Consider the following 13,459-nt stretch of genomic DNA (forward strand, 5'->3'; position numbering starts at 1 on the left):
CCCCCCCCCCCCCCCCCAAATATGCCTGATGTTCATCACTTGCGTGAGCTTGTTTTTGAATCCTTTAGTTCCTAAGCTTTTAAAAAAACCTCTTAATCTAAACTTTTAAGTTTGTATTGAGAAGTCTAACTTTTTATTTTTATGTTGTATAGATTCTCGACAAATATAAATTTTATGTTTAATAAACTATAAATTTTTATTTTTATTCTTTATCTATTAGAGAAGTAAAATTTGAAGTCTTTAAATACGATTGTCGGTATGAACTATTGAGGGACTGTTGAGTGTGTTCGATATTTGTTTTATTGAAGTTTTAAAATTTTATTATTTTAGTATCTAAATTATTAAATCCTTTGCAAAAATCCTCATTTATAAATTTTAAAAATTAAAGTCATTTATTATTATTGTTAAAATTATTTAATTTGATGATATCAAATGCCCATGCTTAGTTTGATAGGGTCACCGAAAGCACCGCGAAGTCCTCTAATTTCGATGTTTTTAATAATAAATTGTAAAATCGATTAATTTTTGGAGAAAAAATCTAAATTTTTTGGCTGTTAGCTAAGCTTGAGCTGAGAATAATTATTAAAACACTTAAGCTTGACAACTTTCAGGTCAAAATCTATTTTTTCTATAAAATTTAATAATTTAATTCCACTTTTCTAATGTATATTTTAAATGATTTTAATTAATTAAAGCAAGTTAATATATAAAATGCATCTTTTTTATATTGAAATTTACATTAATTTGAATTTAGTTCTTCAACCTATGGATTAGATTAGAGATTTGAACATTTTAGATTTAGTCAATATAAATTATAATTGTATATATTACATGCATATGAAACAGTTACTATTATTGCTATTATAAACTAGTAATTAACTATATATTGTCTTTAACATCACGCAAACAACAATTAAATCCTTTTTTAAAAAAGTCCTCTGTAAATTTAAGAAAAAATACACACACTTATTATTAAAAATAAATCCTGTTACAACAATATGATTTTTAAAAATTAACATTCGGTTGAAAATAGAATTTAAAAAAGAAAGGTTAAAAGTGAATATTTTGGAGACTTTGAGTAATACATTGTTACAATTGGTCAATTATATAAATTAGAATTATTTATTTAGAAGGACTTATAAATTTATTAATTTACTCGAAGCACACATGACGTGGCTTAGGGCAAAAGACCGCGAATGTTTCGGAATCCTTCCTTGAAAAGAGAAAAATAATAAAACCCATTAAAATAAAAAAGAAAATTACTAATATATTGAGTTCTGGGAGTAGCTTCCCGGTAAGGGCGAAAAGAAATTTCCAGAACCTGATCAGCGCAGAATCCAAATCTCTCATTCGTAGCTTCATCGGCACCGACGATGCAGAACGGAGATTACGGTACAGCTCCGTATTTCCAATACCAAAATTTTCAAAACCTTACCCTTAATCCTAGCCCTAATCCAGTTCCCATTCCCCCCGATCGCAACCAGAGCGCTTACGCCTCGGCGCCGCCCTTCTCCACCAATTATGCTGCCTCCGATTACCCTGGCTATGCCCCTTATTATCCCCCCTATTCCCAGAATCCCGATCCCCTCCCTGCCTCTCCGACTGCGCCTCTTTTCAACTCTCCCTCATCCAATTCTAATCCCCAGACATTCATTCCCACTCCTCAATCACCCGCTTTCCCTCCATTTGAGTCTCATGTGCCTTATCAATCTCCTTCTCAGTCGCAATCGTATCACTCAACCTACGATCAGCATCAGACGGCTCCCAATTGTGCTCCCCCTCCACCTTCCTCAATTCCCATGAATCAGAGCTCTAATTCTACCCCTACTGCTAATTCTCCGTTCTCATCCATGTATTCGGCTCCCTTTGGCTCTTTGGCACCCCCGTCGTATGAAAATCCATATGAAAGTTCGGTTAAATTTGATCAGGGAGGCGGATATGCTGATGATAGATATGGAGGTTACGGTCGAAGTCGGTCTGATTTTGGTTCGGAGTTGTACGGAAAGCGGCCGGAGGACGCGGCACCGCGCTTCGACTCTGGCTATGATGACGGTTATGGCGATGGAGTCTATGCTTACCAAGGTGGCAAAGTTGAGCCTTATGGAGCTCGTGGTACGGCTTCTAAGTCTTCGACGTGGTCTGCCGCGACGCCTGCTTTTGACGATTATGGGAGGCCGATAAATATTCCTCCGAAAAAAGATCCGCCGGCGAGTTCACTGAAAGTAGTTAGGGCGATCCCTAAGGTGGAAGCTCAAGAAGACGTCAAAAATTGGGTGCAGAAGTTCCGGGTGAAGCTCTTGGCTGAAAGTGGAGGTCAGAGCACCATGGATGTACTTTGTCAGGTATTTCATGCTGTCACAGGACAATTTTGTTGTTGTAGATATTGTCATTTATTTAATGGAATCACGAAGGCGGCTGGTTTTTTATTAAAGGAGAAAAACCCCCATGAAAATTGTCAATTGTTCTTCTGTTACATTCTCATCGTTTTTTGTTATCACTTCATATTTTCTTTGCTCCAACATAGTTTAATTGTTATTAAGTTATTTTAGCACAACAATAGGACTTGGTTATTTACTCTCTTTTGTAATCATTTCCAGGTTGGTCTAGATGGCATTCGTATGCTTGATCCAAATTCTAGTCGAACGTTAAGGATATATCCTCTTGAGACCATCACTAGATGTGAAGTAAGTGGGGATGCTAGATTATTTATGGTTTCCTTGGAATTCGCTACCATGGACTTATCATATGGTTTGTTATCTTTTATTTATGTTTGCAAGGTGTATGATTCTTCTACCCTGGCTTTCTGGTCCAAGAGCTCTGTGGATATTGAGCCACGGCGTATTAGATTACAGTCAAACAAGTACACCACCAACACGCTTCTGGACACGGTGACTGCTGCAACTGTACAGGTTATAATCCCTACCTGTTTTCCTTGGTCTTTAACTTAAGAAAATGATTTGAAGTTTATTTAGTGTTTTCTAACCCTCTTGTTATTTCAAGATACACATTTAACCATTTGCATTAGAAGCATTCTCTTTAGAATTCCTAACCCTGCTAATCTATGCATTTGTGATTTCAAGACATTTTTGAGCTGTAAGGAATTGCCTTTGCCATACCCCTTTGGTGTATAAGTGTATTTGGGAATAGTTATCACTTATCATGGTATGATGGATGAGTGTTCTAGTTTATCTTTTAGATCCTTTCGTTCTGTGGCTATAAAAAGTCTCAAGGCAACTTCTATTTAATACCAGTACAGTGTGCACATATCATAGATACACACCGATCAATCTGTATAATAGCCCAAGCCCACCGCTAGCAAATATTGTCTTCTTTGTGCTTTCCCTTTCGGGCTTCCCCTCAACATTTTTAAAACACGTCTACTAGGGAGAGGTTTCTACACCCTTATAAAGAATGTTTCGTTCTCCTCCCCAACCGATGTGGAATCTCACAATCCACTCCCCTTTAGGGCCTAGCGTCCTCATTGGCACTCGTTCCCTTCTCTAATCGATGTGGGACCTCCAATCCACCTCCCTGCCGGGCCCAGCGTTCTTGCTGGCACACCGCCTCGTGTCCACCCCTTTTTGGGGTTCAGCCTCCTTGCTGGCACATCGCCGGTGTCTGGCTCTGATACTAACTTTAACAGCCCAAGCCCACCGCTAGCAGATATTTTCCTCTTTGAACTTTCCCTTTCAGGCATCCCCTCAAGGTTTTCAAAACGTGTTTGCTAGAGAGAGTTTTTCACACTCTTATAAAAAATGTTTTGTTCTCCTCCCCAAAACAATGTGAGATCTCACCGTCTGAGTCTTAGATTCTTGATGCACAATAATGTTGACTTCTTTTCATTGAGATTGGGTACTTTTACGGTCTGTTATTAGCTAGTTATTCTAGATATTAGTAGTTGTAACTTGATATGATTCTTTTATTTATTTATTATTATTATTATTATTTTAAAAAACACAGTTTAAGGAAATGGGTGGAAGAAGTAGGCCTTCTGAATCTTTTAAGGCGCCTGAGCAGCCTACAGAGAAGAAGAAAGGGTTGGTTGATTGGGTGAACCTGATAAAACCAGGCAACGAGGAGAAAGATCATTGGGTATCTTGACAGAGTTGTCATTAATTATCAGCTTGTTGATTTTAAGATTGTCTGAGGGTATATGCATTTACATTGCCTTTTCTGTTTCCGTTTCTAGGTACCTGATGAAGCAGTCACGAAGTGTACAGCCTGTGGGTCAGACTTTGGGGCTTTTGTCCGAAGGGTAGATTTTTTTTCTAATAATTATAGAATATGGTTCATTAAACTGCCTTTTTTATTTAATGGATCTCAGTGTTTCAACTTTTTTCTCAGCATCACTGCAGAAATTGTGGAGACATCTTCTGTGATAAATGTACGCAAGGTAGAACAGCTCTGACTGCTGAGGAGAATGCTCCTCAAGTTCGAGTTTGTGACAGATGCATGGTACGTTATGCATAACTTTGATTTATTTGGTATTATTATTATTATTGTTAAGAAAAACTTGTATAGAAATTTGTTGATTTTTAATACCATATATCCATTAAATATGTTTCTAAGAAAAACTTCTGTTGAATTTTTTTTTTTCCCTCTTTGACAACTAAAACGTTATTATTATTCTTCCCGCCCGGGCTTATTGGGAAGTGTGGATGATGCGGGTTTATGTATTGGATTAGCTGGTGATCAATTAGCAAGCAGGCATTAGTGTGTTGGCTCTTAACATGTCTTTTCTTGTTTTCAGGCGGAAGTGACTCAGAGGCTCGCTAATGCCAAGGATCTGACTAGTAATCCTGTAGGGTTGCATAGCCATGAGGATCTTGCCAAAAAACTTAAGGTATTGCTTATTGAGCATTGTGATTTCTGTAGTTGAACGCCCTTTCCTAGAGATATTCATCAATAAAAGAAAAAAAATCATATCTTTCTTATTTCATCAATCTAATTTTATTGTACTTTTCTGTTGTCGTAGGATGAAATGGAGAGAAACCGTAGGTCATCAGGTAATTTGTTGTTCGGGAATCAATAATTTAAATACACTGCTAGCTTGCTGCTCCTCTATTAATATTTGGGGTTGTTATTGTTTTAAGTGTTTTTTTCTTATATAGGAGAATAAGCACTAATATTATTGTCACTTCCATGAAATGCCACAGGATCCAAGTCTGATGGATCTGGGAAACGTATGAAGGAAGTTGCATGTCCTACTTGTACTGTGCATTTACAGGTTTGATATCTTCTTTTTTTGGTTTATGCTTATAAATTGATTTATTTAGAGTGCTTAGAAAAGTGTTTTGTTAAGGAGTTGGTTATAGTTAGGGGATTCCAAATAATGTTGTATTCAAGTGTGGTGGAGATTGTGATTGCCATGAAATCTTGATCAACACACGGTCCCTTTAAGGCTTGAAGAAAATTAGTTGATGTGGAGCATGTTATGGAGTAGTGCAGTAATGATAAATTTATGTGTATACGAACCATTACAGGTGCAGGTTCCAAGCTCAGGTTCCGAGACCATTGAGTGTGGGGTTTGCCAGCATCCATTCCTTGTCAGCGCTCACTGACTCCACCGTTCGTTTAGGGATGTGGTTTGGGGTAGAGTGGCTTCTTCATTATCATATTTTCCTAATAATTGGGCTTCTCTCTCTCTCTCTCTCTCTCTCTCTCTCTCTGAAGGCCTCGAGCCTCTATAATTTGATGTCAGTTGTGATTCCGTACTATTGTTTTGTAAATGGAGTTTGTCTTTGTGAAACACACGGCTATTTTATATTATGTACAAAGTAAGCTAGGCCCTTCTTTCCAATTCTTAGCTCATCTTCCTTTTAACACTACTATTTGTATCCAATCCATCAATGCTGTGGTACTTTTAGTTTGGTCGCATAATCCTTCATTCTTGTCCATAATTATGTGATTGATTAATTATGATTATCAATTTTTAGTATATGTTGGAGACTGGGTGGGGGCGGGGATGAAAATATATAATCTGACTCCATTTATCTAATCGGAAGAAATGTTCTACCCCTCCCTCATTCTTCGTTTAAATAGATATATATGTAAAGTGATTGGTTTAACGAGTTTGAAATCTTTTTTATTTTATTAATTAAATTATATTTTGAGTTTAAATTTAGAATTTGAAATTGTTTTAAAAATATATTTTACTTTAAATAAAGAACAAAAATTGGTGTAAAATTATCAACAATTATATTGAAAATTTAGTATTTATTTCTCTTTTTGAAATAGCTTACCTAACGAACTTTTATTTTCTATAATTTAACCTCTTTTCTTCCATTCCATTTTTCCCGCTGTTTTCTCAACTTCCTTGTTCTACGGAGCGCAGAGCTTTCTTTGTGCATCTCAAAGAACGGTAGGGAGGAGGTTTAAATATGAAGATTGCCGACGAAACGGATGAGGAGGAGGTTTAAATATGAAGATTGCCGACGAAACGGATGAGGAGGAGGTTTAAATATGAAGATTGCCGACGAAACGGATGAGGAGGAGGTAGCTCACCCATGTCCACACCGTCAAGGGATTATGATGAATGAGAACGACGAAATCCTCATCCCAAACGTCAGAGTTAAATCTTATGTAACGTCACTGAATACTGTAATAGGCACATCGACTTCGCAAATTTAATCGTCCTGGTAAATTCTTCTTTTTCCTCTCCGAATTTAGAGGTAGGAATTGCGAGAAAGTTTAGTTTCAATTTTTCCTAATTGGTTTCGACTGTAAAATTTTTCCCCTGTTTGATAAACAAGTGGAGAAAACTTCGAAAATCTGAAGACGGACATGGCTATTAGATTTTACTGGATCATCAACAGTCTAAACATGATGTTATACAGGGGCTGATACTCTTAAGAAATTTGTTACTGAGTCCATTTGCTTGAATCTTACATCCATAGTCCACAATCCCCGTCGCCAAAATTGGGAGTCTTAAATACAGTGTTGTTCATGTTCATTTTATCACTCAGCTCCATCTGACAATCTTAGTATTTATTCCTATTCACGGTTCCTTCAACCATCAATTTTGATTATTATTAGTTTTCTTCTAAGGATGAAGGCCGTTCAAGCAAGCAAGTTAGACATCTAAAACATCATCAACTTCGTTTATTCAGAAGGCAACATAGTTCAAACTGAAACAGATGACTTTGAGCACTACACAACTTTCGAGCTGGTTAATTGCAATTAGTTCTCTAATCTTCTGACTTACTACTCTCACTGGTTACCACAAATGGACTCCGGACTCGATGTTTTCCATTGCTCCAAGTTATTGAACCAAAGGCTTCTTTCTTCAGTGTGGACACAGTTGAGGTGAACACCACTTTGTAACTCTGCTTCTGATTGTTCTTTGAAAATTCCAATTTCTCTGGAATCACTTTGACATCTACTTCCCCAGGTGCGTCCACACTGACTTTGTAAACTGTTGCACCATCACCACCAACATTTGTAACTGTTCTCACTATTTTCTTGCTTTCGCTGCCTTTCAATTCGGACACTGCTATTGTTGGGTAGTTCATGTTGGATATGTAGTCTGCATTAGAATCCTTGGGGCAATCAAACCCATCAGGAACAGTATTTGCGATGCTCTTTATGGTGGACCGGTTATAGCCTCGGCCACAAAGGTAGATTAAGTAGTCAGTTGTACTAGTTTCATAGACTAGTCCTGGTTTTAATGCTCCGGTGGTTGATATCTCTCCTGCCCCATAATCATAAGGTGTAGCTACTGATCCCGTATCCAAAGTCATCGGTGATTCCAAGTTATTCGTTTGGATTGCTGTGAAGTTTTCGTGAGAAAATTGCTCATCAGTAAACATGTTCAATTCAACAAAAAATTTAGTGAGGTCAATTCCTTGCCTGTTGTCATGATGGCCGACTTGATTGCTGAGGGACTCCATGTGGGGTTTTGAGATTTTACCATGGCTACTACGCCGGAGACATGCGGGCAGGACATTGAAGTTCCTGAGATCACATTGAAGAGCGGCGAATTTTCTGGTTGCGGAGTAGAGTTCGTGTCATTTCCAAGCCAGGCTGCAAGAATGTTCACTCCTGGTGCTGATATGTCCGGCTGCATCACAGTTAAATCTAAAATTTAGATTGAAATTTTGTTGATGAAGGGCAAATATATAATCTTTCCCCTCATCCTTCCTTCTTCCCTTTGAAGGCTGCCTTACCTTGATCATGTTTAATACTGCGGGATTGGGCCCTCTGGATGAAAAGTATGCTATAGCGGGCGCTGGCTTATAGTTTATTACGGTCAGGGTGGGCAGGATTGTAGCAACTGGGTTCCTTCAGAAAATATCAAACTCGGTTAGGCCATTGAAGACCACGAAGTTCAAGTTTTGTACCCAGGATGATTAAACAGAGGATGGTTTGAACTTTTACCTGCTTGAGTGAACATAGGCAAGGACCTCATCGCCATCCTTTGAGCTAATAGCGGTGATGGGAGAAGTAAATTTCTCTGCCACTAGCTTTGTTTGGTCATCAATCAGAACTATCCCGACCCCTCCAAGGCTCTCCACTGTCTCAGCCTGACCTTGCCAATAGGAACCGCCTCCTTCCTCACTGCTCTCACAAATAACTATCTTCCCCTTCACAAGAGCTTCGTCCATGGAGCCTTCAGAACAAATCCTAAACAGAGACACAACAGCCAGAGGACTCATCAGAGAGCTTAATGAGGAATCTTATTAGCCAGCAGCAGCATCATATAATGTCTCATCTCTTACATACCTCGCACTGTCTTCACTGGTACTCGATTTGTTGGCCGATTTGCCATGTATCAGCGGGTATACAGGAGAGCTTTCAAGAGCAGAGAAATTTATACCTTCTCCCTGAATTATATTTCATTGGGTCAGTTTATTTGAGATAACTTAACGCGGTGAAGGAATTTAAATTACCTTGATCACTTTTTTGTTGCCCAGCACAACATCAGACTCAAAATCCCTATCAATGGTGGAGGCAGCCACTGTTAGAATCCATGGCGCGTCGTTCACCACCGATCCCGGAGTGGGGCCGTCGTTTCCAGCAGAGCAGACAACTGTAATCCCCTTCTCAACTGCATGAAAGGCTCCGATGGCAATGGGGTCGGTCGTCAATTCCGGTTTGTAGTAGTTGGGCGCACCGAGAGATAAGGATAATACATCGACCCCATCGTTAATGGCATCATCAAACGCTGCCAGGATTGACGATCCATGACAACCATCGGCCATACAGACTCTATACATGGCGATCCTTGAGCCGGGGGAGCCGCCCTTGGCCGTCCCGGCTGCGAGGCCATAGTAGGATGCATTAGCCACGGCACTGCCGGCCGCTGTTGAAGCCACGTGGGTTCCATGTCCAGCTCCGTCTCGAGGTGAGTGGAACCTTATCCCGTCGCTCTCAGAACTTTCGTAAAATCTTGCTCCAATGATTTTTCTGACCCGACAAAACATGTCAAACACACACACACGATAGTTCCATGATTTTTTATTCACTAACAGCTTCCATCTTTAAATTGTTTTTTTTTTTTTTTTTAATTTTAAGTTATTATCGAAACTTTTAAATAGCTATGGATTTTTAGCAACACTTACCTGTTACAGTTGGAGGAAGTGAAGTCATCGCCAGCCATGCACGTACCTTTCCACCTCGACGGTATCGGAGGCATGCCCTCGTCTCTAAAACTCTCGGATTCCGGCCAGATACCTAAATTTTCCGGCGAGTTGTTAGAACCGTGCCAACTTGTTATACGGTGCAGTGCAGAGAATTAATGGTTGATATATTGTTACATATTTAGTTACCGGTGTCCAAGATGCCGATAATGGTATCGAACGGCTGAGAGGAAGAGGTCGGGGGATCTGCCTTGGGAGCGCTGTCGATTTTGACGCTTGTCTGACTGACCAAGAAATCCCATGAATGAGTTGTGTGGAGCTTCAGTATTGGATCTGGGAAGACCGAAACAACTCCAGGCCTTTGTCTCATGGCATGGGCTTCCTGCTCTGACAGACGAGCTGCGAATCCTGTGAACCCATGTTTATAAGTCCGCACCACTGCGTTTCCATTCCTACGTACCACACAAGAAACAGGGCATAATATGTGTGAGATTTTAAATTTGCTTTAAGAAATTGGGATATTTATTAAGCTTTACCGCCTGTTGACAGAGGTAAGAAGGCGAAGGAAATCAGTCCTGGACGCGGATCCCATGTAGACGATATAAACGCCATTGTTCCCAGCTGCAGCAGCAGCTATTTTAGCATTTTCAGAAAGAAGCAAGAAGATGACACAAACCAAAAGGAAGACACAAGAAGAAATGGTTTGCATGGCGGGTTGGCTTCTGTTTTGAAATGGGTAATTAGTTCCTTGGATTTCAAAGCTGTTCTGCTCGCTGAGTGCTAATTTATATGTTCTTGCAGATGGAAACTGGTGGTCGAGAAGAATGGAAAGTCATGATGAGTTGGTGGGTTTCATTGATGAGAGCACGCGCACTGCCGAAATGTCGAGCTTTTTTCCTATCCACACGTAGTGCGCCATGGTTAAAATGGTGGCGGACTGATGACAGTGGCGATGGTGGAGATTTGGCGATCACAGGTAAGATTTTTCCTTTTTTTTATATGCATATTAGAATGGATGAATGAAGGGGATAGAGGATGCTTGTTTTTATTTTGGTAACAAATTATAGAACCCAATCAAGTTCATTGCCGTGTTAATTTTGTTGGGTCACTTGAAAATCAAGATTGTGAAGAATTTTGATGGCTTGTTTTAGGGATTCATGCCGAATTGATGTTTGTAAATGATGGTGGAGGTTGAGTGTTGTTATAAACTCATACGGATATTTTAAAATGTTGCCCTTGTCGAAACCCGTCGTTCATGTGTTGATCATCAGCGCACGATAAAATATAAAACGATAAGTCCATTACACACCACAATGGGTTGTTTAAATATAAAACTCTTCACCTTCCTTATCTTCCCCGTTTCCACCATCATATGCATATTTATCGAATAGAATCCTCTTTTCTTTCCTTAAGTTTAGTAAATTTAATGTTTTGAAATATTAAATAATAATTTTGATGATGAGGTGTGATAGAAGAAGAGAGTTAAATTTAATGTTTCGAAATATTAAATAATAATTTTGATGATGAGGTGTGATAGAAGAAGAGAGTTCTGGATTTGGTGCGCCCACTGCAACCCATTCAGGCACTTCATATATATATATATATATATATATTTTTGGCTAATATTGTTAATTCTCCACTTTCAACATCCAACATTTCTTCAAACTTCTTTGCAATACTCGAGATGATGGACTCATCAGGCAATGATTGTGTACACCAATTTCTTGTTTGTGCTCTGCAATATTGGACTCTTACTTAACTCTTAGTTTTTTTTTTTTTTTTTTTTTATAAGTTGTTAATGAACTACTGTCTAAATAGCCCCCTAAGAAATGCAAATCAAGTAAAGCAGCCTAAATTCAAATAAAGACGCAATGGCTTTCCAGGTTTTGGGACAAAATAAGGGGAGAAGTGAGTAACCTCACAAAAAAGATTTGGTAAAGGCGACAAAGACACCCACTAGAAGCCATTTTTGTGAGTGTTCTAACACGAGGATTCCCGACCTAAACCTTCTTCCCTTCTTTCACGATTGGAATAATAAATAAACTCATTCTTTGTATCCCAAAAACTAGCCTCTTAAAACTGCCAAGATGAGAATGACAACAAATGGTGTGACGCATGGAAGAAGAGAGAGTTAGCAGCTAGACGCTAGTAAGTAACGTGTATTATCCGATCCTAACCAGCGAGTACTTGAACCCTTGGGAGAACAAAATTATGATATTTTCACACAAAGATTTGTTTTTCTTCTTCTTCTTCTTCAAGTATATAACGGTAGCCGTACATAAATATGACTCGCCTGAAGGACCTCTTTTTTCTTCCATTTTGTTGAGGAAACCGCACAAATGATAAAATTGTTTGGTTAGAAAGTACTATGATAGCTATGGATAAATTCCCTAGAGCTTACATCACAACTATTTATCATCTATTTACATCGTTCTTACCCAGAAATGAACCCGCTTACGTATATCTGACTAGAGAAATAGTGGCAGATAAATGAAGAAAGGGTGAGGAGCAAATAACAAACAAATAATAGAGAAATGAAGAAAAGGTGACTAAGCTCATTCCAATTTTAAATCTACCTTTAACAAGAGGTATCCTCCAAACGTAAGTCCCACCAAAGTTGTTTCTTCTCCCCAAGAGCAAATAGATTGCATTGTATCAATGACATACCTCTAATTTTACCTTGTCAATATGATATCATTACGAAATGAGTGACCCAACACAATTTTAGTCACACACCTTAGAAACTCCTTTTTCCAATCTAAATCCATCACGACTTCATTCACCAATTATGAGCGCAATCCTCTCTAGATTAACATACTCAAATTTCAGAATCTAACTCTCAATACTTCTGCATACTGTAATCTGGCATATTTCTGCATATTTCTTCATACTATAGTCCGGCATACTTCTGCATATTGTAATCCGGCATACTTCTTCTTACTTCTGCATACTTCTTCAGAGTAGTCCGGCATACTTCGGCATACTTCTGCATACTTCTTCATAGTAGTCCGGCATACTTCTGCATATTTCTGCAAAGCTGAGTTATGCAACATACTTCTGCATATTTCTATGTCGTTAACCTAACAAGTACTTCTGCATACTTGTTCATACTTCTTCATACTGTAGTCCGACATACTTCTGCATACTTTTGCAAAACCGAGTTCTGCAATTTTCATGTAGGAAAATTTTCAGATCAAGGCTAAAACTGTTTAGAGGGGATAAGATGTGAGAATAAAGGACGAGAGACATCTTTAAATTTTCATAATCAAATATTAAGGCTGTCATTAGGTTGATAATTACAAACGCGGTATACTCTCAACCTATTTTATTAATTGAAACGACTTGATGTTCGAAAGCATTACAAGTTCAAGCTGCATACAGATCCGGATTCATTTCCAATAAATTAGCATAATAGAGTACTTACTGTGTTCTGGTTGGTTGGTTAAGAAGCTTTGCAACTTGCCACCGAAGCTTCTTCTTCCCAGTGAACTACAGTATTTTTTCGAATCAAATAAAAAATAAAAAAGGCATGCATGTAGCAAACGTGTCAACTTGCTATCACGGTAGGGAACATAACACCCTTCTTTTCGTTTCTTCTCATCTCCCAATGCACTTATATATTGTCGAGAGCCAAAAGGCCTTTGTTGATATGAACTCTTTCAAAACAAATAAAGATTTAATTACAAACATATCATTCTAGGGTCAACCAGCTACTTGATTGATTCAAGTATAACATTCATTAATCTACATTACTCCAATCATATGATGAAGAATATAACATTCATTAATCTACCTTACTTCGTTCTACACCTTTGAAAACAGAGGTCAAAGCCTTCAATACTGCAGAAGGTAAGGGGAACTTCAATAGACATCTAGCTCCT

General features: G+C 38.5%; 2 protein-coding genes across 2 annotated transcripts; one reads left to right on the forward strand and one right to left on the reverse strand.

The window, feature by feature from the left end:
* Positions 1-1,266: 1,266 nt before the first annotated feature.
* Positions 1,267-5,880, forward strand: LOC111443309 (protein FREE1-like). Its single transcript, XM_023081077.1, has 10 exons — positions 1,267-2,342; positions 2,598-2,684; positions 2,778-2,909; positions 3,961-4,092; positions 4,190-4,255; positions 4,345-4,455; positions 4,751-4,843; positions 4,976-5,006; positions 5,157-5,227; positions 5,484-5,880. The coding sequence occupies exons 1-10, from the start codon at positions 1,374-1,376 to the stop codon at positions 5,559-5,561; spliced, it is 1,770 nt and encodes a 589-aa protein (XP_022936845.1). The 5' UTR covers positions 1,267-1,373; the 3' UTR covers positions 5,562-5,880.
* A 1,192-nt stretch (positions 5,881-7,072) lies between these two features.
* Positions 7,073-10,339, reverse strand: LOC111443427 (CO(2)-response secreted protease). Its single transcript, XM_023081237.1, has 9 exons — positions 10,115-10,339; positions 9,768-10,030; positions 9,561-9,672; positions 8,889-9,405; positions 8,722-8,822; positions 8,377-8,622; positions 8,166-8,280; positions 7,849-8,059; positions 7,073-7,768 (listed from the first exon to the last, which is right to left on the reverse strand). Exons 1-9 carry the CDS (start codon positions 10,285-10,287, stop codon positions 7,188-7,190), a joined length of 2,319 nt encoding a protein of 772 aa, XP_022937005.1. The 5' UTR covers positions 10,288-10,339; the 3' UTR covers positions 7,073-7,187.
* Positions 10,340-13,459: the final 3,120 nt, after the last annotated feature.

The sequence above is a fragment of the Cucurbita moschata genome, unplaced genomic scaffold (genome assembly GCF_002738365.1).
Source record: "Cucurbita moschata cultivar Rifu unplaced genomic scaffold, Cmos_1.0 Cmo_Scf00005, whole genome shotgun sequence".
In the NCBI taxonomy this organism is placed as follows: domain Eukaryota; kingdom Viridiplantae; phylum Streptophyta; class Magnoliopsida; order Cucurbitales; family Cucurbitaceae; genus Cucurbita; species Cucurbita moschata.